At 38.6% G+C, this 22,744-nt stretch overlaps 1 protein-coding gene across 3 annotated transcripts in view; it reads left to right on the top strand.

Annotated features, from left to right (window-relative positions):
* Positions 1 to 364: 364 nt before the first annotated feature.
* Positions 365 to 22,744, top strand: part of LOC104056966 (pituitary adenylate cyclase-activating polypeptide type I receptor) — a 31,696-nt gene continuing 9,316 nt past the window's right edge. Inside the window, exons 1-9 of one of the 3 annotated variants that reach the window (XM_009558273.2) lie at positions 365 to 477; positions 8,734 to 8,833; positions 13,778 to 13,885; positions 14,610 to 14,719; positions 16,932 to 17,029; positions 18,500 to 18,632; positions 19,061 to 19,214; positions 20,816 to 20,876; positions 22,029 to 22,098. In XM_009558273.2, the coding sequence (XP_009556568.1) occupies positions 445 to 477; positions 8,734 to 8,833; positions 13,778 to 13,885; positions 14,610 to 14,719; positions 16,932 to 17,029; positions 18,500 to 18,632; positions 19,061 to 19,214; positions 20,816 to 20,876; positions 22,029 to 22,098 (867 nt within the window). In that variant the 5' untranslated portion in view covers positions 365 to 444. Of the gene's footprint in view, positions 478 to 8,733; positions 8,834 to 9,779; positions 9,890 to 13,777; positions 13,886 to 14,609; positions 14,720 to 16,931; positions 17,030 to 18,499; positions 18,633 to 19,060; positions 19,215 to 20,815; positions 20,877 to 22,028; positions 22,099 to 22,744 lie in introns of those variants that run through there. The other 2 variants (XM_054060756.1, XM_054060757.1) reach the window with 2 other exon arrangements.

Raw genomic sequence — 22,744 nt, 5'->3', positions numbered from 1 at the left:
TTGAGAGTCCCCGGAGAATGTCACACTGAAAATCCAGATTCTTTGAAAAACATGCTGCCACCGGACACAAGCACGGTTCCACCAGCAAGAGAGGTGAACCCAGCATCTCTTCTTGCACAGAGAACATCTGCTTCTTAAATAAACCCTAGAAGACCAGTCGGAGCTCCAGCTCCCTGCAGTTTTGCAGGTGGGCAACCAGAAGGCGTGGATCTAAAATCCCACGAGGATGCTGAATAATCTCCTTTCCTTAGCCACAAACCTGGTCCTGCGGGGTTCGAAGGTGCCGGGCTCCTCCAGGAGGGACCTGGGGGTTCGGGAAAGGAGGTGCAAAGCTCTCCGGGGAGGATCTTGGGGAGGTGGAGGTGGAGGCGGGCTGAGCTCCGGCTTTTGGCAGCTTCACAACAGGCAGAGGGAGCGGAGAGGACCCGGCGGCTGCTGCAGAGGATGCTAAGTTTGTGCTGGCTGCTTCTCCCGCTGGTGAGTACCCCGGGGGTGATGCTTTTGGGTTCTGGAGGGGTTTAGGGTGGGACGGGACATCGCACATCTGGTTCCTGAGCCGATTAGCCACAGCTGGATGGCTCTGCCGCTGCCCCGCAGGGTGCAGAGTTGGGGCTCTTCACAGAGTAACTTTCCTCAGAGCAGAACAGGCAGAAATTAAGACAAATAAGGAAAGGATTTAAAAAAAAAAAAAAAAAGGGAATAGGGATTGGGAATGATGAAAAAAAAATATTTCCAGTTACAGGTTTGACCCAGCTCTTTTCTTTGAAATTTTCTGTCCCTAAAATGCCATTAATACATGTCTTTTCTTTTAATTCACTAGAAATATGGTTTCCAAAGGGCAGAAAATAATCCCTATATCAGAGTAGCTGTAGAATGGCTTTAGAAGGACAGAAGAGGAGGGTTTATTGTCCCAGTTGTCCTGAGAAAGGTAACTTTGCTGAGAAGAAGGATAACTGAAAAGGAATAGTTCATTAGTTCATTCTCAAGAATTTGATGCATTTACTCTTTGAAAAGGCACTGATGTTTGTACTTATACTATCACAAAGCAGGAGCATGAACTACTTATGTCTGCTATGCACTGGAGGCAGCAGGTGAGATTGTAACATTAAACATCAGGGAAGATATATGAGCACAGAGACACAATACAAGCACATATATCCCTCCCTAAGCTTCACGCTCTACTGCTGGAATTGCCTGGGCTGGTTAGCAAGAGCTGCTGTAAGTACAAGTACAGTCATATCTCCTTTTTCTCCTCAGCCTCAGAGAAATGTTTGGAAACCTTCCTGTGAGTGTGATTCCCAGGGACTTATTAAGTCTAACTTTAGCCATTTCACAGTTAAATGTTTAGTGTAGGCTGCGATTCAGACTGCTGCTGCAGTCAAGGGGGAGACAGTCATCTTCCTGGGAGGCATTTTATTTTGTCCTGAGAAAGACAGATGGGGTCAATGTTCCTCTGGGGCCTGTTTTCTTCCACTCATAATAGTGAGATCCTAGATGGCTAAAGATTAGTCATGACCCTTCGATTTTAAGAAGTTAAAGGTGGGATGTAAATTTTCACATCTTCATATTGCATCCTTTGGAACTCATTTTCCCCTCTGTATTTACACAGCTTTATATACAAGTGATAAGATATAGGTCCTTGCTGTGTAAACCTTGTCACGTGTAGTTAATATCAAGTGTAATACCCTTCTTTCAGAGAAAACTAATCAGCCTACAGTGTTACACTGCTACAGGTAGAGTAACTTTGGCATCTGGACTAGTCTTTTTATACATAATAGATGCACAACTTATTCTTGCAGCTGTCAGCAGAGTGGAGCTAACATGAAGTGATGTATAATGCACATCTGTGGGCTGCCACACATCATTTTAATGTTTTAGCATATTGCATCAGACTGTGCCCATAATAAAAGAAATTCTACAGACTACATGATTTATGTAGCTTTTGGCTGCAAACTATTTCTCGTATACAAACTCCAACTAGAAGTCTGCTAAGAGTCAGTGTTCTAAATATCAGTGGTTTTCCTGTCTCAAACTAGGTCTTGTGGGAAGCTTTGCACCATAAGTCAGACAGTCAAGGAAAGCCAGAGACGTACAGGATGTATTGAGTAAGCAGTCCTTTCATATTCAAAAAAATCATGTCAGAGCAGAGAAATAAACCTAGTGTGGATTCTGCAAAGAAATGAAGAATAAACCAGAAAAGTACTCCTGAAAACTTCTTCTGTGGAACTGGGTACTTTTACCTCTTATCAGCTCCACAGGAAGCTGTATTTTGCAGGATATACTTTGTTCCTTGCAGAATAGAGTCCTTGACATTAAAAATTACCATTTGCTTGTAGGTGACAAGGAACAGAGAATGCTGAAATGCATAGAGCTTACTTTTCCTGTTTTAAGAGCTCAGACTCTAAGGACACAGGGATGGGAAACAGAAAAGACTGCATTCACTGTCCTTCCTGCTGAGCTAAACTTCTTTCTTGTTCAGACACATACCAGCTTTTCATATTTCTGGGAAAGGGGTTCAGTCTGATCTAATGAATGGAGGTGAGAATGGAAATATAGGTGGGTTATCATTGAGCTGTACATTTGCTCTAACACAGCGTTTCTTATAGTAACAGGCATATGGATCCAGATCTGTGGCAAGATGCTAAGCTTCCAAGAGAACAGAATTGGATGCCTAAATCTCTGATTTAGCTACTCTTGGCTAATTCATATTGGAGGGATGTACATTTTTCTTTTAGGGATCTGGTCCCTGCAGACCTTAAAACTTCCTCCAAAGCCAAGTGAAGATGTGGAAAAATCAGTCTGTTTAAGCATTTCATTAGCGTGGAGGGAGTTAATGGAGGGAAACAGGCTTCTGTACAGTGAGTCACTGTCCTCAAATAGTTGTCTGAGAGAGGTAGGAGGAATCCTTCTTTGAAACTGCTTGTCTGCCTTCATTGATCATTGAGGGAGGCTTGTTGGGGAGTTTAGATTAATCATCTAAAATTATCTACCTAAAACAAGGAATCTTGTCTAAAGCTGCTCATTTAGCCCTTCTTCAAAACCACTGGGAAGAGGTGGAAACATTCCAAGAACAGTTGTTGTGGTTTCGGTTGAGTGAACTGGCTGATGGACTTTGACAGGTAGGTTTCAGTTCTTTGGGATTAGATGACATGAACGCCACCTTTAGGCAAGCATGCTACATGTGAAGAAAGGGATAAATTTCTCTTTAATTTCAAGGAACACTTGCAATAGTTGGAAAATAAGTATGTTCAGTTATTACTGTTCTGTTATTCTGTGTTCATGAAAATTAAACGCTCTACCAAATTCAGTGTAGAGCTAATAAAATTGTCTTCATTTTTCTCAAGATAATACTAATTACATAAGGTTTATAAACAAAATAAAGAAGTATGGCTGTATGGTCACATACAGAATACCTATGAGTAAATACATACCTTTATAAGCATGGGCGTGTATCTTCAAAGAGTACTGTTCTGTGTAAGCCTGTACAGTTAAATATAGTCAGGTAAACACAATCCAATACACAGAGGAGCATTCAAGCATTACTCTAATGTCTTAAAACCAATCTTGAAAATACATTCTTCTAAATGACTATAAGGCAATCCGTGTCTCAACTTCTCTTCTTCCATAGGTAATCAGGTTAGAAAGAGAAAACAAACACTGAAAATATCCTCTAGGCAGTCATTTTTAGCCAAAAAGACTCCTGAAATAATCAGCTTAACTGGCTGAAGAGAAAGATTGGAAATAGGTCTTTACCTTTGGGGTTGAAAGCTTCTGAGATCAAGACTGTGCCAGAGATTGCATGCTGAGGGGAGGACTTTCTAGAATAATTGAACACATTGCTGGTGATGGGAGTCATGTCACTCCTGTCGTGATTGCATGTTTTATTGTCCGTCAAAATCAAGAGTGGTAAATATGGGGAAGATATGGTAGCAATAAAGTGGATACTCATGTCTATATACAAGCACATTCGAGAGTCAGACATTTTTGCTGCAAAATATATCTTTGAGATTTTTGACAGTTTCTTGCAGTTTTCTGACAGGATATGATACAACATACAATACATTATAAATATCCCAGAATTGCTAATAGGACACAGTGGATAGGAAGATCCTTACTGTGGTGATTGTGAATGTAGTTGTATTAAACGGACAGGAGCTTACTGAATTCGAGGTCGGTCCTAGCTCCCTTCAAAGCCCGTCTGAAAAACTGACCCTGACTTCAGTGACCTGTGCTTCCCAGTCTCAAAGCTTTCTAATTAGCACTTGGCTTTTTGAGAAAGGAGTTAAGCAGATGGAAAGAGATAGACCTTTTAGAATATTTTGATGACATATGTTAAATAGCCTGAGAAATTATGAAATAGTCTGACGATTTGTCTTCTTAAGATGTTTGACCTGTGTTCAACATTTTTCATGACTCTACTTCCATCCTGTAAGCCTTTCCTGTTCATCAAAATTTCAGTTGAAAAAAAAAGCAAGTATTTCAGAGCATATCCTGGTTCTCCAGACTATCTTTTGCATCACCGTCCAACTTCCACAACTGACTGAATACTTCATTCCACTGTTAAAAATAGGCAGGGAATGCAGGATTTTTTAATGTCTTTACTGTATTCTTCTGTACCCCAAAATACGAGGTGAGTTTTGATCCTCCAAGCTGGGAGTCAGTGTGTGATGAGAATGGCAGGGAACTCTGGTTTTGCATAAGGGAGAGCTAAAATATTCAGCCATCGTAGTCATATCAGAAAAAGCAAACGAGAAGCACAGGCAGGGAGAACAGGGAGTACAGAGACGATTTCAGCGGAGATCTGAGATGAGATCTGAGACATGAATGCAAGCTGTAGAGACAGAGGCAAAAAGAACAGTGATGAATATTCTTAGTCAATGATTTATGTACTTGACGCAAAACCTATTTGTGAGGTTTTAGGATTGTACACCATTGGAAACTAAACCGGATCACTGGAAAGACCCTTCAAGTTCTTGAAACCTTGCCATCTTGCCAATTAATTCAGCCACTTCTTCTATTTTTTATTACTTTTCAAAAAGACTAAGTGTTACCAATTTATTCCTGGCTCTTTGATCCCTTTGAATTGCTTTTTCAAATGTGACTAATATATTCAGTGTCCGGCTTTGAAGCACTTCCCTTGTTTTCAGAGAGCATAGAAAATGTCCCTATTTTTCCTCAAGTGTGCTAATGGACTTCTTAATGAGTGAAGATCTGTCTTCTATGTGACATCTAAATTACAACTTTTCTACCACTGCAACAGCCTAGGGGCACCATCTTTGGATGGGTTCTTAGGGAATATTGCTTTTAACTAAGTTGTATTAAGTGTGGCATGAGGTTGTTTCTAGAAAAACTCTTCCCAGTGTTTGCTAAGTCTGGAGTTGTCACACAGGAGGAAATCAGAGCCTAAAGTGCAATTAAGTTTGGGGTTTTTTTCCCTCATGAGAATTGTGCAAATAAATAAATTATCACACAACACAGTAAATACAAAACATTATACTCCTTACTATCAGCTAGTATGTCGCTTAAAGTTTCAATGAAATTACCTACCAGATGTCAAGAAAATGAAGTTGAAAAGTGAGTGCAAGCCCAAAATCTGGCTCTCTAAACTCTGTCAGGTTTTTAGCATGCCCATGCCTGTCATAGGTAACTTTTTAATGTTGACTATGTGATTGCTTTCTTCCAGGCAAGATTGTTTCTGCGACTATGACTTAAAACACTGCTGTGATTTTTGGCTGGTCAGTAATGTTCCTGGTGTTGCGATGTTCACGAATGCAAAGCTCCAATACCTGAGTGCTGTCTACAACTCTCCATGAAAACCCTAAGTTTTCTCTATAATCATTGGGGTGAAGACACCCCACTTTAATTATAGTAAGGTTCATGCCAGATTACTGCCTAGCTGCTGGACAATGTTGATTCAAGAAATTGCATTTTCAATCAGCCTCTTATTATTACCATAGCAGGGATGACTCTGTGAGATTGGACATCTCTGCCTCAGAAACCTCTGCTTTGTTTTCATTCATAAATTATCATTCTCTAAGGTGTATAAAGCTAGTTTTCCTACAAGAGATTAGTCACCAAAGCAAATGCCTCCCAAATTGCAATACTACATCCCTTCAACAAATGTAGAGCCCTTTGTTTCTAGAGAGCCCCATCACCTAACCATTGTAGGCAGATTAGAGCAACAACAACATGCCATTTTGTCTCAAGGCAGTTTGAGATTAATAGGAAAAAATAAGTAAGTAATATACAACAAATCACGATATACTGCCCAGAAGGCTTTTCTTTGACTGTAAAGTCATTTAATGTCTTTCTTTTTCTTAAAGCCTGAGGAAAATCCACAAATTGAAGCATCATCACTGTTCTCAATTTCTTGTATATGTGTAATTTAAAAGTTTTTTTACTTCTTTTTTATTTTTCTCATCAGTGATATTACTTCTAGTAATCCTACAGGATTGTGAGTTAACAATATCAACCTCATTTTTGCTTCTTATAGGATATTTTGTACATTCCATATACAATTGCACTTGATGTTGATTTTCAAACAATGAAAGTAAAATTTAACCCATGCATTGACCTTCAACAAAAACTCTGGGCTTTGATGACTATAGTCATGTCCACTACAAATCTATCTATATCTGGGATATGTGCTAGCACAGACATTGCAATTGAATAGTGCTCCACTAATTCCAGTAGAGCTCTACTGAGTTACAGTCACTAAGGGAGTGGTTCAACAGATGTAGGTTTACCAAAGGAAAGAGAAAAGGACAAGCGACCTGCTCAGAGAAGCAGGCAGTCTGGCACACATATTCAATGTTCAATGTACCATTTGAGAGAGCTCAGCTGCTTATTCCCTTATTTATGTTCCACCTGCATCTGCTGCATATGTTGCTTGCTTTGGCCCTTGGAGAAAGGTACCCATTCCTCCTCTGAAACTTTTTGTAACTAATATGTATGTGCTCTCACCATTAGCAGCACCTCTGGCATGAGGAGGGAGTTAAGTTAACCCACATCTCCCAAGTGCTTGTATCTCAAAGGCATTTCAAATCTCCTTTCACGGTTTTTATTTCATTTTGGGTTATGACCAGCCATTGTTTTCAAGCCTTTTCCCAGAGGACTCAGTATAGATTGTAACTTGTATAGCATCATGTCAAATTGTCACGACTTTTAAGCATTAAGACTAAGAATATTCCACATGCAAAATTTCTAAGTAGTAACAAAGTCCAGAAAAAAGTAGAGAAAAAAGTAGAGAAATTACTTCTTTCTTGTCCAACTGAATCCATCTTTATAAACTGAAATATTGAGAGATTTATGTAGCAATCATTTTGTTACTACTTCTCAAATAATTCGATATATAAGCCAAATGCAAAGTGAAATATATTTTAAAAGATAAAACAATGAGCAGAGATCCTATTAATACCTGAAAAAATGCCTTTCATAGTTGTGATACTATAGTTGAATAGCAAGAAGAACTATTTTAAGAGCCACTCACACTGACTTATAAAATGTATTTTGAATTACCCACTGGAGCAATATAAAGAATTAAAAAAGTCATGTCTTAATTTTCTTTTCAAAGACTGTTCCTAATCCTTTTTCTGTTCTAATATGAGGATGTATGAAGCATCTCTAGGGCTTCATAATTAAAAGCAGTCTGTCCACTCTACTTTAAAACTCAAATGGAGGCAGAGCTTTTTAAGTTTTTTTAAGACAAAATAATGTTTTATTTTTTCCCCCCTTAAGCTGATATTATTGCTGAGATGTGATAGTCTACATGACTTCCAGTAAAGTTTCTGTGGAGTCTAAAAAAAGTCCTGGCTGCACTTCCGAGGGGCAATAAATCAACTTCCTGAGACTCAGAAGGCAATATAGCTGTGATGTTTTCATCTGAACCGTGTTTTCAAAATCATTAGAGGTTTAGAATGGCCTACAGTCTTCCCCAGAAATGTCTCAGAAAGTCTTCAACCTACCATTTCAAATAAAATTACTGCACTCTGAGCCGTTGGCTTTGTCTTGAAAGGCATAACTTACAAAGGAGAAATCCCTTGGCTGTATTCCATGTAGGGCTCCCTATGTCTTGAAGATCCCAATATCCCAAAGCAGATATTGGTGCAGTATTGTCTCACTTAGGGCTAATTCTTCCAATAAAGAACACTTGACTCTTGGCAGCTCTGAGGAATCAAAATAGGAATATTTTGCCAATAGATAGTTCTGAACACCCAAAAAAATTAACTGAAAAAAAGAAACCCCAAAATGTACACTTAAATATTTTTTAATTGTTTGTTTTATAGGGAATAAATATGGTCAGACTACATGTATGTTTGTGGGATTCAGTGTGAATATTTCCATAGCTGATAGATTAATCCAATTTTGGCCAGGTGGCAAAGAGGTAGAGATAGAAAGATTGTGAATTCCATTTATGTTTAGTGAAAATCATAGGTGTAAAGGACAGGTGGTATAAATGTCCAGATTCTAGAAGTAGTGCTACATGAGCTTTATTATCATACACTGAAGAATCCATATGAGAATGCATATCCAGACATGTATACAAATAGATAAAACTACCACAACCGCCTGCTGCAGTTTACACGTCCCATTTGCAGAAAAATCTTCAGCTGGAGTTTTCACATTCTCAGACCTCAAAGTATCAGCCACAGAGTACAAAGTGGAAAGAAATTCACTCTTCTCACTCTGATAATCATAGAATTTCTTGGTTTGTTTTGTCTTTCTCTTACTGAGGCTGTGGGAATCCATCCAGAATGCAAGATATTCCAGCAGGTGGTCAAAGAGGAGGCGCTCTGCTTAGAAAATAATGAATCTGTTTCACCTGATCTTAAAGGTAACAGTTCAGATTTCAAGCTCTGATATGAATATCCTTTGTTTATAATTTCAAGGGCACAATGTTAAGATACCTTTTGCTCTCCTGAGTCAAGACTTGATTCCTATATTATTTGGTATCTTAACTGTTTGAAGTGCTTCTTCTATAAGCTAGACTTTGCCTAATTTCATTACAGACATCTTTAAAAACTCAGTGTCTGAGTCAGTCTTAAACTATTCCCTAGAAGTAAAAGGAGGAAGATGGGTGTCCCTAGTACGTGTTTCATTGCCTCTGGTTTAGATTACTTTAGGATATGATTAATCATTCCCTGGAATAGGATTTCTCTTTACTTACTACAGACTGAGTCTAAGATGCTTAGTGAAGACCCTGACAAGTTTAGATGTTTAATTAGGGCAGGAAAACCCTGCCTGGAATTTTTTACATTGCTGAAGTATTTGGTGCCTTTTTTACTTACTTCCAAAATTTCAAAGAAACTTCCACAGAGGACATGGAAAAAGCACTACTGAAATTATGTCATACGGGGAATCATTCCAATCTGGTGAAAATGTACTGTGTGAAAAATGAAGAAAATGAAGAAAAAATAATCTTAAAAATACACTATTTCTGTATTTTTGGAGGTTTGTTATTTCTTTCTTTGTTTGAAAATCTTTATTGTAGTAGTGTTCTGAAATCTGTTACATGGTCAAATATAAATTTTGAAAATTAAAATGAATGTTTCAGAGAGCCTGTAAAATTGTTTTTAAATGCTGTGTAAGGGGTTTTCTTTGTGGGTGTTTTGACCTTGTGAAAACATTGTTTGAGTTTATTTGAAGTGAAATTTCAAAATGTTCGAACTCTTTCAATAGTTCAGTTATATTTTTTCTGGTCAACTTTGCTTAGAAAGGTATGAATCCAGCTCAGTAAGATTTTTCAGTAACGTGAATATTAGATGTTCATTTTTTTACAGAGGAGTTATGAGACAAAGATGCTTCCATACACTTGGAATGAACAGAAGTATTGTAACCACCTGGAAGTTGGCCTTTAGCAGCGTTCTGAAATTTAGAGACTAACTCCCAGGTTATCTCCTTTATCTTCATATTTATTTTTCTGCAGTCTTTCCAATACTCTAATCCCTTCTTGTACTTGCCTACTCCATTTTTTTGGTATTTTGCTCCCCCTTTCCCCTTAATCAAGTTCAGAATACCTCCTAGATACATTTTGCTCAGGAAACACCAAGTAGCTCACCGAAAAAGGTTATAGGAAATATCAGGCGATTTTGATAATGATTTATTACAGAAAATATGGTGTAAGTTTATGATATTCCAAGTATTTTTCTCTTAACCAGAAAAATAATTCTATGGTTTTGGAATCTGCTTTCTAGTAAAAGCTACTGAAAGAAATAAAAATGCCTCAAAGTTCTGTCAAACTATTTAAAATTTTCAGCCTTTTTGACTCTTATCTTCTCAAAGCTCTCTTTTTCACCTTCTATTCTCAATATATTTTAAAATGATACATCAGCTCCAGAAAAACAATTCATAGCCAATATTTTATCTGTGGTATTTTAAAGCTAGACAAAGATTGGTAAAAGTCCCTGCCTTGCATTCCAGTTTTCAGGAACTAACAAACTGAAGGATCCCAATTTATACAGTTACTTCTCAATGTTCATAGAGAATCTGTGTTGGAGTTAGTCTTTGTTGTGCTTTTTAATCTAAAGTAGTGCCACATTGTTGTTGTAAAGATCAGTGTAAAAGATTAGTAGAGTCCAGGGTGCAATTCCCACATCTTGAAGTAAACTCACAGCCCAGAAGGCCAACCATATCCTGGGCTGCAACAAAAGAAGTGTGGCCAGCAGGTCGAGAGAAGTGATTCTGCCCCTCTATTCCTCTCTTATGAGATCTCATCTGAAGTATTGCGTCCAGTTCTGTAATCCTCCACATAAGAAGCATATGGAGCTGTTGGAATGGGTCCAGAGAAGGGCTACAAGGATGAACAGAGGGCTGGAGCAGTTGGGGTTGTTCAGCCTGGAGAAGAGAAGGCTATGAAGAGACCTTAGAGTGTCGTTCCAGTACCTGAAAGGGGCTACAAGAAAGCTGGGAAGGGATTGTTTACAAAGGCTTGTAGTGATAGGACTAGGGGCAATGGGTATAAACTGGAGAGGGGCAGATTTAGACTAGACATAAGGAGGAATTTTTTCACCATGAGAGTGATGAGGCACTGGCACAGGTTGCCCAGGGAAGTTGTGGATGTCTCCTCCCTGGAGGTGTTCAAGGCCAGGTTGGATGGGCCTTGGGCAGCCTGATCTAGTGGGACTGCCCATGGCAGTGGGGTTGGAATTAAATGATCCTTAAGGTCCCTTCCAACCCAAACTATTCCATGAATCTATGATACTATGTGTAAAACAGGTCAATTTAATCCAGCTCTAAAAATGCTTTTTTATCTCCATTTTCTAAAAAAAAAAAAAGATAAGAGCTCCAGGTTACTGATAAAGACTTAAATATCTGTGTTGTCAACATAACTTGATACCCTTCCTATTGCCATTGTCTTTGTAGAGTCTCAGGTGACTTGGACAAGCCCTAGTGTCTTGAAAACCTTGGCATGTAAAATGCTGTTTCTGCCTCTGCGTTCAGTGGTTGCTTTGATGGCAACTGTAAAAGTCTTTGGAGCCACATCTAATATCTGAAACGTACAGGTTCCACTTTTATGTAAGGTCACCTAATTCTCATTTTTAGCCCCACACTGCCAAATACGATAGGCTTCTAAACCCAGCTCCTCAAATGTACTATAGTCCCTCCAAGAGGGAACATTTAAGTCCCTATGTCTAAGCGTGTGGGCCACTGCATGTCTAAGTGGGATTCATATTGCCTGACTTTATTAATTAGAAAATCAGCAGCCTAGTATTGGCTGTAATCATCAGAGAGAACTAAGTATTTGTAGTGAGTGATTCATCCTGTCCTCAGTAAGAAGCGCCAAAATGTAGGATGAATCACATGCTGGAAGTGCCTTTCTCTCTTTATTGATTACAGAGGGAACATAGCTAAGATTAACTCACATGTTTTAGACAATTAAAATTAGAGATAATGAATCAGGGCTTCTATTTTCTCATCTGGTAAACTGGGGATACCAGAGATTTCATCCTTCCTGTGAGGCTAATGGTATAGGAGATTCTCAGAACTATGCTTTCAGAAGCCAGGCAGTAATTTTGCTCAGCTACAGGCAACTCATATTGCTTCCACAGTTCAGGTATTGACCATTTGAGATGTGTCTTGTCATCAGTCACAGAGGAAACAGAAAAGAATCAGTGGAAGAAAACAATACCTCTCAAATGAAACTCATGCACTGCTTTATATCGCCTTTAAACTATCTAGAAATAGTTTCAGTTACAGCATGGTGACTTTTTTATTGAATCAGGCACCTTTATGTGCTGATAATTTTTCTTGTTGCACCCACACCTACTTGCTAACCGACGCTGTATGACTACAGCTTGAGTCTCAATGTGATCCATTGTGACTGACTATAACATCTGAAAATCCTTTTTATCGGACTCATAGCTAGGAGCATGCCTTGTGTCATCAGCTGGCAGTCTCTGCTTTAAAGAACATTGTGAATGCCAACCAATCAGATCTACTCCTGATGATGGGTATTTTATATGATGCTGAAAAATGCTCTAGTCTGGGATGAACCAAATCTCTGTTCAATTCCATTGCAAAAATGAGATTGACTGAATTAAACCAGGGCTTCCAAATATTCCCTGTTGCCTTAAACCCTTATTTCCTTTAAGCCAGGAGAAATTGGTAGACTTTAAGCATGGAATGAAGAGATAAAGCTGAATTTTTGAGGCTGCTATTTTTCAGTTAGACTCTGAAACAAGTAATGAGAAATCTCAAGTGCTAGTAATGTTTCAATATTTTGATGACTTCCGTTTTGACCATAGAAAGCGCTACATTTGATTTGATTTTCATATTGTATCTTGAATTTTAAGTACGTTTTCTTATGAGGTAAGGTAGAGTAAAATCTAGCTGGAATGCCAAGTGCATATGTGAGCATTCAAGAAGAACAGAAAAATGATACAATCCTTCATTTCATAGAATCATAGAATCACTAGGTTGGAAAAGATCTCTAGGACCATCGAGTCCAACCCTTCCTACCAGCCACTAAACCATGTCTGCAAGCACCTCATCTACGTGTCTTTTAAATACCTCCATGGGTGGTAACTAAAGATATCCACCAACCTGGGCAGCCTGTTCCAGCGCCCAATGACCCTTTCTGTGAATTTTTCTTTTTTTCTGATGTCCAGCCTGAACCTCCCCTGGCGGAGCTTCAGGCCATTCCCCCTTGTCCTGTCCCCTGTCACTTGGGAGAAGAGGCCAGCTCCCTCCTCTCCACAACCTCCTTTCTTTGTAGAGAGCAATAAGGTCTCCCCTCAGCCTCCTCTTCTCCAGGCTAAACAACCCCAGCTCTCTCCGCCGCTCCTCGTAAGACTTGTTCTCCAGCCCCTTCACCAGCTTTGTTGCTCTTCTCTGGACACGCTCCAGAGCCTCAACATCCTTCTTGTGGTGAGGGGCCCAGAACTGAACACAGTACTCTATGTGCGGTCTCACCAGTGCTGAGTACAGAGGGAGAATAACCTCCCTGGACCTGCTGGTCACACTGTTTCTGATACAAGCCAAGATGCCATTGGCCTACTTGGCCACCTGGGCACATTGCTGGCTCACGTTCAGTTGGCTGTCAACCAACACCCCCAGGTCCTTCTCCTCCATGCAGCTCTCCAGCCACTCTTCCCCTAATCTGTAACACTGCATAGGGTTGTTGTGCCCCAAGTGCAGGACCCGGCATTTGGCCTTGTTAAACCTCATTTGCAGCTCGTTGTGGCTCTTCTTGCATATGAATTAGTGGGAAAGCCTCAAACAATCTCAACGGAGTGGTGTTCTCTATGTGTGTGTTTATTTAGAGGCACTTCTTTTTCAGGATGCACCAGAGATTGGGATGGTCTAACTTGCTGGCCCAGAGCCACCTTTGGAGAAGTAGTTAAAGTTCCTTGTCCAAGATTCTTTGAAGAAATCACCAATATGCATGGCAAGACTTTTTTTCTCTTATTTATCCCTACATATATTTTTGAAGTAAATTCTAGTAGCTAAAGATTCAATAATTTGCATATTTTCCTGATTCACAATGCTATCTTATGTCAGTCAACATACAGTAATTATCCAGATGCACATCTTCTCTTATTGCCAATATGTGGCATCTTTTATTTTGTGTTATAGGCTTTGGTGGTCTAAAAAATACGGATAATTGCACTGTGTTACCGATGTTATAAAGGAATACAAATATGTCATAGAATGACTGATTTAGGAAGTGGTGATAGAAAAGACCTCTTAAGGTCATCTATTCCAATCCTCCAATCAGAGCAGAACTAAGGTCAAAAGTTATATCTGACTTTAAATCTATATCAGCTGGCTGAGGGTTTTGTCCATAAGCACAAATTATATTGTAAATGCAAGATAGAATGCGTAGTTTGATTTCCTCTGTGTAAAGAATGAATTTGCAGCATTAATTTCTTACATGAAATGCAGAAATTCCACTGCATCTTGAAGTTATTTGAGATTCAAAGTCTCAACTTTTTAGCTGGTAGATATCTAGAATATTGCGACTTTATAGGCAATCTCGCTGAACATGACTAGACCTGTAAGTACCTAACTTAAGAATTAAAGTAGGAATAAGACATTGTTGATTCTTGTCAGAACTTAAAGAACAACCCACACACACACAATTAATTTTCCAATATATTTTGCTGTTAAAGGCTTCCTTCAGAGAAACTGCACACAGGAGGCATATTGGTCAGAGCCATTCCCACCATACACCGTTGCCTGTGGATTTGATGAAGGTTCCAGTAAAGGGCCTGAGGATCAGGTAAGTTTATTTCCTGCTTGTGGACATCTGTAGCTGCCCAGGGTTGTTGTGCCCCAAGCGCAGGACACGGCATTTGGCCTTGTTAAACCTCATGCCATTGGTCTCAGCTCAGCGGTCCAGCCTGTTCAGATCCCTTTGAAGAGCTTCTCTACCCTCCAGCAGATAAACATTTCCACCCAGCTTAGTGTCATCCGCAAACTTACTTAGAGTGCATTCAATCCCCTCATCCAGGTCATTGATAAAGACATTGAACAGGGCTGGACCCATCACTGAGGCTTGCTGGACACCATTTGTGACAGGCCTCCAGCTGGAGTTAACTCCATTTACCACCACTCTCTGGGCCCGGCCATCCAACCAGTTTTCCACCCTGGAGACTGTGCGCCTGTACAGGCCAGAGGCTGACAGTTCCTAAGCAGAATGCTGTGAGAAACTGTGTCAAAGGCTCTACTGAGGTCTAAGAAGAATACATGCACAGCCTTTCTCTCGTCCAGTAGGTGGGTCACCTTGTCATGGAAGGACATCTGATTAGTTTGGCAAGACTTGCCTTTCATGAACCCATGTTGAATGGGCCTGATCACTGGGTTTTCTTGTATGTGCTTTATGATAGCACTTGAGATCACCAGTTCCATGACTTTCCCTGACACGGAGGTCAGACTGACAGGCTTGTAATTTCCTGGATACTCCCTCCGACCCTTCTTGTAGATGGGTATAACTTCAGCCAACCTCCAGCCATGTGGCACTTCCCCAGTCAGCCAGGACTGCTGGAAGATGATGGAAAGGGTTTTGGTGAGCACATCCACCTGCTCCCTCAATACTCTTAGGTGGATCCCATCCAGCCCTGTAGACTTGTGAGTGTCTAGTTGGCCAAGCATGTCTCTAACCACGTCCTCTTGGATCAGGGGAACTTTGTTCTGCTCCTCTAGCTCCTGGGTATGTGCACAAAGGGAACAATTTTCCTTAGTATTAAAGACTGAGGCAAAGAAGGCATAAAGTACCTCAGCCTTGTCCTCATCCTTTGTCACAGTTGTTCCATCTTAGATGCCTAAGGTCAGTAAGTTCTACTGCATTGTAAAAGGAAGGAAGGAAGAAAGAGAAATCCCACTCATATTCCAAGAGAACCACTTGTTTTTTAGTTTGTATCTGTAATGAAGACTTATGATGTCTTCTGTGTAGAGGGTTGGTGTTTTGCTACACTACAAAAAGAGATAAATACATTTAAATACTTCTTTTTTCAGATGAATAATCCATTTTCTAATTTTCACTTTTGTTTTGAAAATACTGTGTAAAATATTAAGACTATTTCAGAAACACCAGAATGCTTCCTAGGTTGTCAGAGTTGCACGATTTATTTATGGATATGCTTAAAATTGTTAATTGGTTGTCTCAAACTAGAATTGTTGCCTTTTAGATAAACAGAGTTTGGATCAATTAGAGAACAGCGTCCATTGCATTTGCAAGGGAGAAATCTTCCTGGTTTCAGAGTATTTAGTTTCTTGGGATTTTAAATAATTAGGTGATCTTGTAGTGAATCAGAATAAAATTTCCATAGCTAAAGCAATATAAAAATGCTTCATTTTTGTTAGGATTTCTATGTAAATGCAAAAGAAATTGAGAAAGGAACTATAAAAAATTTACAGTGTTATAGTTGATAGCAACTGAATGAACTCTTTGTCCAAAGAATTAAAGACTGACTTCATTTTTTTGTCTTTATCTTTCTTATCTCCACAATATGATGTAAATGTTTCATGATGTTTCAGTTTCCTCACCTGTAAAATAGTAGTTTTATTCTCCTTTTAGTTATGAATGCTTCTGAAGATCAATACTTATCAGATCTGGCCCAGGCCTAAAGTGGTGGAATCACAAATCACCCATCAGCACGTTTCAGTGCACTAAAGTCTTTATTATGTGCCTATAGGAGAAAATGTAATTACTTAACAACATAACAAAGTTAACATTTTCTTATTGAACACACTCAAAGGAGTCCCTGTTGCAGATGAGCCTGTGGGCTGTGAAACCTGTCTGTTGTGTAAGACTTCAAAAGGATAAATAAGTGTATTAGTGATGGAGGGAGAAAAATCTCAAGCATGCAAAGCAGTGCATAGGTGATGGGACTGACTAGTAAGTAAGGGAAAATGTAGCTTAATGAAACAAACAGACCATTATGCATGCTGCATAACCACCAGCTTTGGTCTGTGTTCTCTTTTTCTCATAGAAATCATATTATTCTGCATTTTGGCGTGTCTACACTGCTGGCTATGCAGCATCAGTGACTTCACTCATTACAGCTCTAATTGTCTTTGCTGCCTTCAGGTAAAAAAAAAAAGTCTCTTTTTCATGATGTCTTAAGAAATCTTCATCCTAATTCCTCTCAAACCCCTGCCATTTTGTTTTGTGGGAATTTTTGTTATTATTTTCATTGTTGACGGCAATGGGTCCTTCTCTACTCATGCAGCATTTCCCTGAAGATGTTAAAACAGCAACACTGGCTGGGAAGTTCATTAGTCTCTTTAATGACACCATACAATTGAAATACTTCAATCTGTTATCACTATTAACATAACTATTCCTTCAGATATAACTCTGCAGAAACTGAGTGTTTTATGCCCCTGAACCATCAGTAATTTTAAACTGTCCATTCCCTCTGTGGAGGACAATTGCTTCCATAATTAGAAGCTACAGAAAGAGATTAAAAGAAATTTAAATGTCATATTTTCTGATGCTGGATATTAGGAAACAAATTCTGGTTTTCATTGGTTCCAATACACTTGAACAAAAATCTTAACCTTGCCCTGCAAACAGGGGGGCAGAGCTTACAAACTGGAGTGAATTGGCAAGATCATATCATTTATAGAGAGGCTCAGGACGAAGAGGCTAGTATTTCCAAACCTTGAAGGAGATTCCTTCAACTCAAGTTAAAACTGTGGGCAGAGCAATCTAGGGAAACAGAATCACAGAATCATTTAGTATGGAAAAGACCTTTAAGATCATCAAGACCAGCTGTACACATAACACTGCCACTAAACCATGTCTTTAAGTGCCATATCTACATATCTTTCTAATACCTCCAGGGCTGGTGGCTTCACCGCTTCCTTGAGCAGTGCGTTTTGATGCTTTATAACCCTTTCTGTGAATATTTTTTTCCTAATATCCAATCCAAACCTCCGCTAGCCCAACATGAGGACACTCCTCTTGTCCTATCACTTGTTACTTGGAAGAAGAGACCAACATCCGCCTCATTATAACATCCTTTCAGGTAGTTATAGAGAGCGATAAGGTCTTCTCTCTGCCTCCTTTTCTGCAGGCTAAACAGTCTCAGTTCCCTCAGTTGCTCCTCATAAGACTGATGCAGTCTAGGGTAAGGCAGCTACTTTTCTAGGCAGCCATCCCACAACATCCAACTGACACCCATTCAATATTCTCTCCTCCCCTGGACAGAAAGCGGCTGAAGAGCTTGATCCATGCTTATTCAAAAACCCTCATGCTATTTAGAATAATTAAAAGGCCTCATTGTGATACAGCCCAAGAGTCCCAGAGTGTCTCTGGCACTTTTGACATCTCCTTTAAGTGTGTGGTGATTCAAGGACAACTATACTAGCACTTCTATTAGCTTGAACAGATAATAACTGCTCTGCTCCCTTATGTCTAGTGCACTATCAAAAAGTGCTAGATCATTTATTTGCTTTGGAAGGTGAATACAGTCATTCTGTATTTGTGTTTGAGTCTTGATGAGACTATGAGAAATTTTTCTTGATCAATTTCTATTTTCTCTTTCCACTTTAGAAAATTCCACTGTACACGGAATTACATCCATATGCACCTGTTTGTCTCCTTTATCCTGAGAGCAATTGCTGTTTTCACCAAAGATGCCGTTTTGTTTGCAGATGAAACTATGGACCACTGCCTCATGTCAACGGTACTAAACTACCCCTCTTTCTTATCTTTGGTTTAAGTTTTAATTCTTTACCTGAAGGAAACATGGAGATTTCTTAATCCTGTTTCACTTTAGTTTGCTGGAGTTGAAATCTTAAACCAAACAAGACTACACAAACCCAAAGACCAAATGCTATGGCTATATTCTGCTTTAATAGACAAGGTGCAGGTCTGTCAACTCTCATGAAGCTGTAAAAATTTCTATCAGTGAAGAATTTAATTTATAAGAGAGGGCCAATGTTTCCTTAAAAAAAAAAGCTGAGGTAAAATCAAATGAACTGACAAAATCTCAAACCTACTGAAATATTTCATCATTTTTGCATGGCAACATTAGATTGTGTCTATACTTGTAGAGAAACCAGAAACCATGGAGAGTAGACCTAATAGTTTTTTCTTCCTTTGCATTTCCAGGTTGCTTGTAAGGCTGCTGTGGCATTCTTCCAGTTCAGTATTTTAGCCAATTTCTTCTGGCTTCTTATAGAAGGGATATACCTGCAAACACTGCTTTTGCTTACTTTTGTTTCAGACAAGCAGTATGTATGGTGGTTCATATTTACTGGCTGGGGTTAGTACTCTTTTGCTTTTTGTTCCATTTTTGTATTTCCTTTTACTTTCAGAAATAGCTAAAATATTTCTTCGGAGATAAAATGTGCCTATTGAAGGTGCCATATTTCCAAAAAAAGTGTCCCTTCATCCAGCACTATTACATCAAAACTGTACCATTATACTATCTTCTTCTTATCTTGTTAGATATTTATACTGTTCAAAATGTCAAAGGAGACGATAGGATGGATTACTAGAAAAACTTAGAATTACTTAGAAAACTGCAGTACTTGTCTTTATGACTGGAATTAATTTCTTGCAACTTCAGTAATCTAAAAGACAGACCTTTAATCCATACCATCACTCGAGGTTTCTTCTGCACTCAGTAAAGTGAGGCATGCAAGCAGAATTGATTATTGAGACTTGCAGATATTCTTGTACCTCAGCTTGGCTATTAGAAAATAGAGACACCCAAATTCAATGGTTATATTAATATTTTGGCTTAGAATTGAAATCCAAATTCTCCTGAAATAAATAATTAGCAATTTATCCTTCTTCTACAGATTCTCAGACCTTTTTTTAATTTAATTATATTTAAAGAGTCTGAATTTTATAAAGGGGTCATAGATTTGGAGTTATTCCTATTATGATAGCCTGAAACTAGTTACTTAGACCTTGACTAATTACAGTTAACTTGAGATAACAATGGAAACACTTCAATTAATAATGTACAAATCCTCATCTCTTTCTATAATCAATAGAAAGCAAAAGATATCTCAGGGGCCTCTCAGACCTCAGGTGACATGGATGTAAATATTTCTCTTCATTAATTAAAAAGACAATTTGGACTAAATATGATCCCAACTCAAAGGCTGTGAACAAAGGTTTAAAATTAGGAAGGACAACTTATAGACTTTTCCCATAGATCTCAAATGATACTTGGAAAGATATTAACTATATTTCTATAGATTTATCAGTGAAAATATCACCAGATTAGAATCCCTTTTGTGGCATCTTTGAAAGTCACAGTCTTTCAAAATTCAATTTCACAGAAGAAGAGCAAAACCAATTGCTAGTTTATAGATCTACTTAAAAAAAAGTAAAATAAAAAAAAAACAACTATTCAGTCATAAATGTAGAACATTAAGCAGTGACAAAGTGAGGCTAGAAACCACCAGTTCCTGGATTTAGCTAAAATTTTCATGGAATGCTCATTGATTGATGGCTCTCCAGCACAAAAAATCTGATCTCTTCCAGCTATTGTATGGAGTCCTATGCTGGTCACAATTCACAAGAGAAAAGAGCTCTAGCTAAATCCAGCTTCACAAGTACTTGTAATCCATATCCAAACCTTCAAGTAAGACTTAGCTGCTGTTTTTGAAAACAGTTTTACCGCATCCCCTATTCTCCTTTGTTTTCATTTGATTCTCCTGCCTTTTTATGCTTCTTTTTTCCTTTCTCTGAACTGCAAGTTCTTTCATAAAATTATTTAAAATTGTCTGTTTCACTCTCTGAGCTTTAATGTGAATCCAATATGCTACACTGTGAACTTTCTTGTAATAAAACTTCCATGCAACGTGTTATTCAAAACAATTATATTGTGTTCCACGTCAATTTTCCCAGGAGCTCCAACTGCTGTGATGTTTGCTTGGGTCCTCACAAGAATCCATCAACAAAATACTGGGTAAGTCAGAGCTTGGGTAAAGAAATCAAAGATGTCTTATTTTGCATTGTGTTTTAATTTGCTAGCAGGGAAAAATATATAGATTAAGAACACGTCAGAACAAAAATATTTGTTCCCAAGTTATGCCTCTAACCTTTAGACTTCATACACAAGTAAGTGAGAAAATAATCTTTGGTCTTCCAATTTTGATGGAGTAATAAAAAAATGCAAATATTATAATAAGTATAGAAATTTCAAGTTTCCTAATGCCTAGTCCTTGAAATAATTGTTTTTTAAGAAGAACACTGTTTCTGTTTAATATATAAAAGCCATACATGACTGACTCTAATCTCTTCAAACAAGCACTTCCCAAACAAACATATTGTTATGTCCAGATAAGAAGTTTCTTCTTTTATTTCCATTCAGTTCTCTGATTCTTTTTTAATTTTTATCTTTTAATATGGGACACAGGTATAAAATAGATAATTGCTTACTAGGAGCTGCCCTAAAGGTCTTCAGCTCATTTCATATGGATAATAGTTATTATTTTACACTTACCTGGTCAGGACTCAGATTAAGGATGTGGAAGCAGTAAATTCTGTGGTCTACCACATTTGGCACAACCTATTTTCTTTTCTTTCAGTTAGAGGGATCATGATATGACCTATCATATATGATGCTTGACTGGAGAAAGCTAAAGCTGGAGTAGTTTTGACTTTAAATATGTGCACAGTCTCAAAACAAGGACCAAAAGCCCATTCTCCTCCCTCATTTCAGGGTGCCTTTACTAGGGCGCTGGATTTTTTCCTGTCTGCTTTCTTTATGGCACCAGAGGTCCTTACATTCATGGACGTACTGTAGTTTAGTCTTTGATCTGTGCCCTTTAAACCAGTCACTTTTTCAACAGAGGAGCAGAAAATAAACCTGTAAAAATAAAAGTGCATTTCTTGACTTCGCTTTGGTTCTTCAACCCTTACCTCTTACTGAGTAAACTTCTTTTAGATTGAACTGCACAGAAACTTTTAGGGAGGTACCAGTACTAGCAGAGGCCTTTAAATGCTGATTTAAAATGTAGTGTTCCTCAATCTCCTGTTCTGAGACAGAATCACTTTCATGTGCTGTGAAAAGCTCACATGGGATAGATAACACGATTGGGTTTGTTTGTTGTTTCAGATGTTGGGATGACGATGAAAATGGAGTGGAGTTATGGATCATCAAAGGCCCCATTGTGCTAACTGTATTAGTAGGTTTTTTCATTCTGTCTTGAGTATCTTTCAGAATCGTAGAATCATAGAATAGTTTGGGCTGGAAGGGATCTTAAAGATCATCTAGTTTCAACCCCCCTTCCATGGGCAGGGACATTCCACCAGACCGGGCTGCCCAAGGCCCCATCCAACCTGGCCTTGAACACCTCCAGGGATGTGAAAGCTAAGTTAGTGTCTCTTTTCAGTAAGGTGGAAGGAAAGCAATAGTGTATGCTATGTTACTGGATTTCAAAAACCTGGAAATTACTGCAGAACATGTGGTTTTGCTATTGTAGGTTTTGCTCCTTTTGTTGGGTTTTTTCCTCCCAAAATACCCTAAATCACAACATAAAGGCTAAGTCCGCTATTTTATAGAGTCATGCTAGGACGCAACGGAATCACCTTGACACCTCCATTTCACAAACCGTGGTCCTCTCTGTGTCTCTGTAAGTGATTTCTGAAGAAAGGTAATACATACTGGCAAGAATTTTAGAATATGGAGCTGCTTTAATGCAGGAAATGCATATAGGTAATTTTAACTAATGTATTTTTTAAATGAATACTTAGGATGTAAAGATAATACAAAAAAATCTGCCTTATGCACACGTTTATTCCACCTAAACTCAAGGAGGAGACAGTATATGA

Source organism: Cuculus canorus, chromosome 2 (assembly GCF_017976375.1).
Source record: "Cuculus canorus isolate bCucCan1 chromosome 2, bCucCan1.pri, whole genome shotgun sequence".
In the NCBI taxonomy this organism is placed as follows: Eukaryota; Metazoa; Chordata; class Aves; order Cuculiformes; family Cuculidae; genus Cuculus; species Cuculus canorus.
Note: the sequence above shows the minus strand (reverse complement) of the source record. Positions and strands in the feature narration are given on the sequence as shown.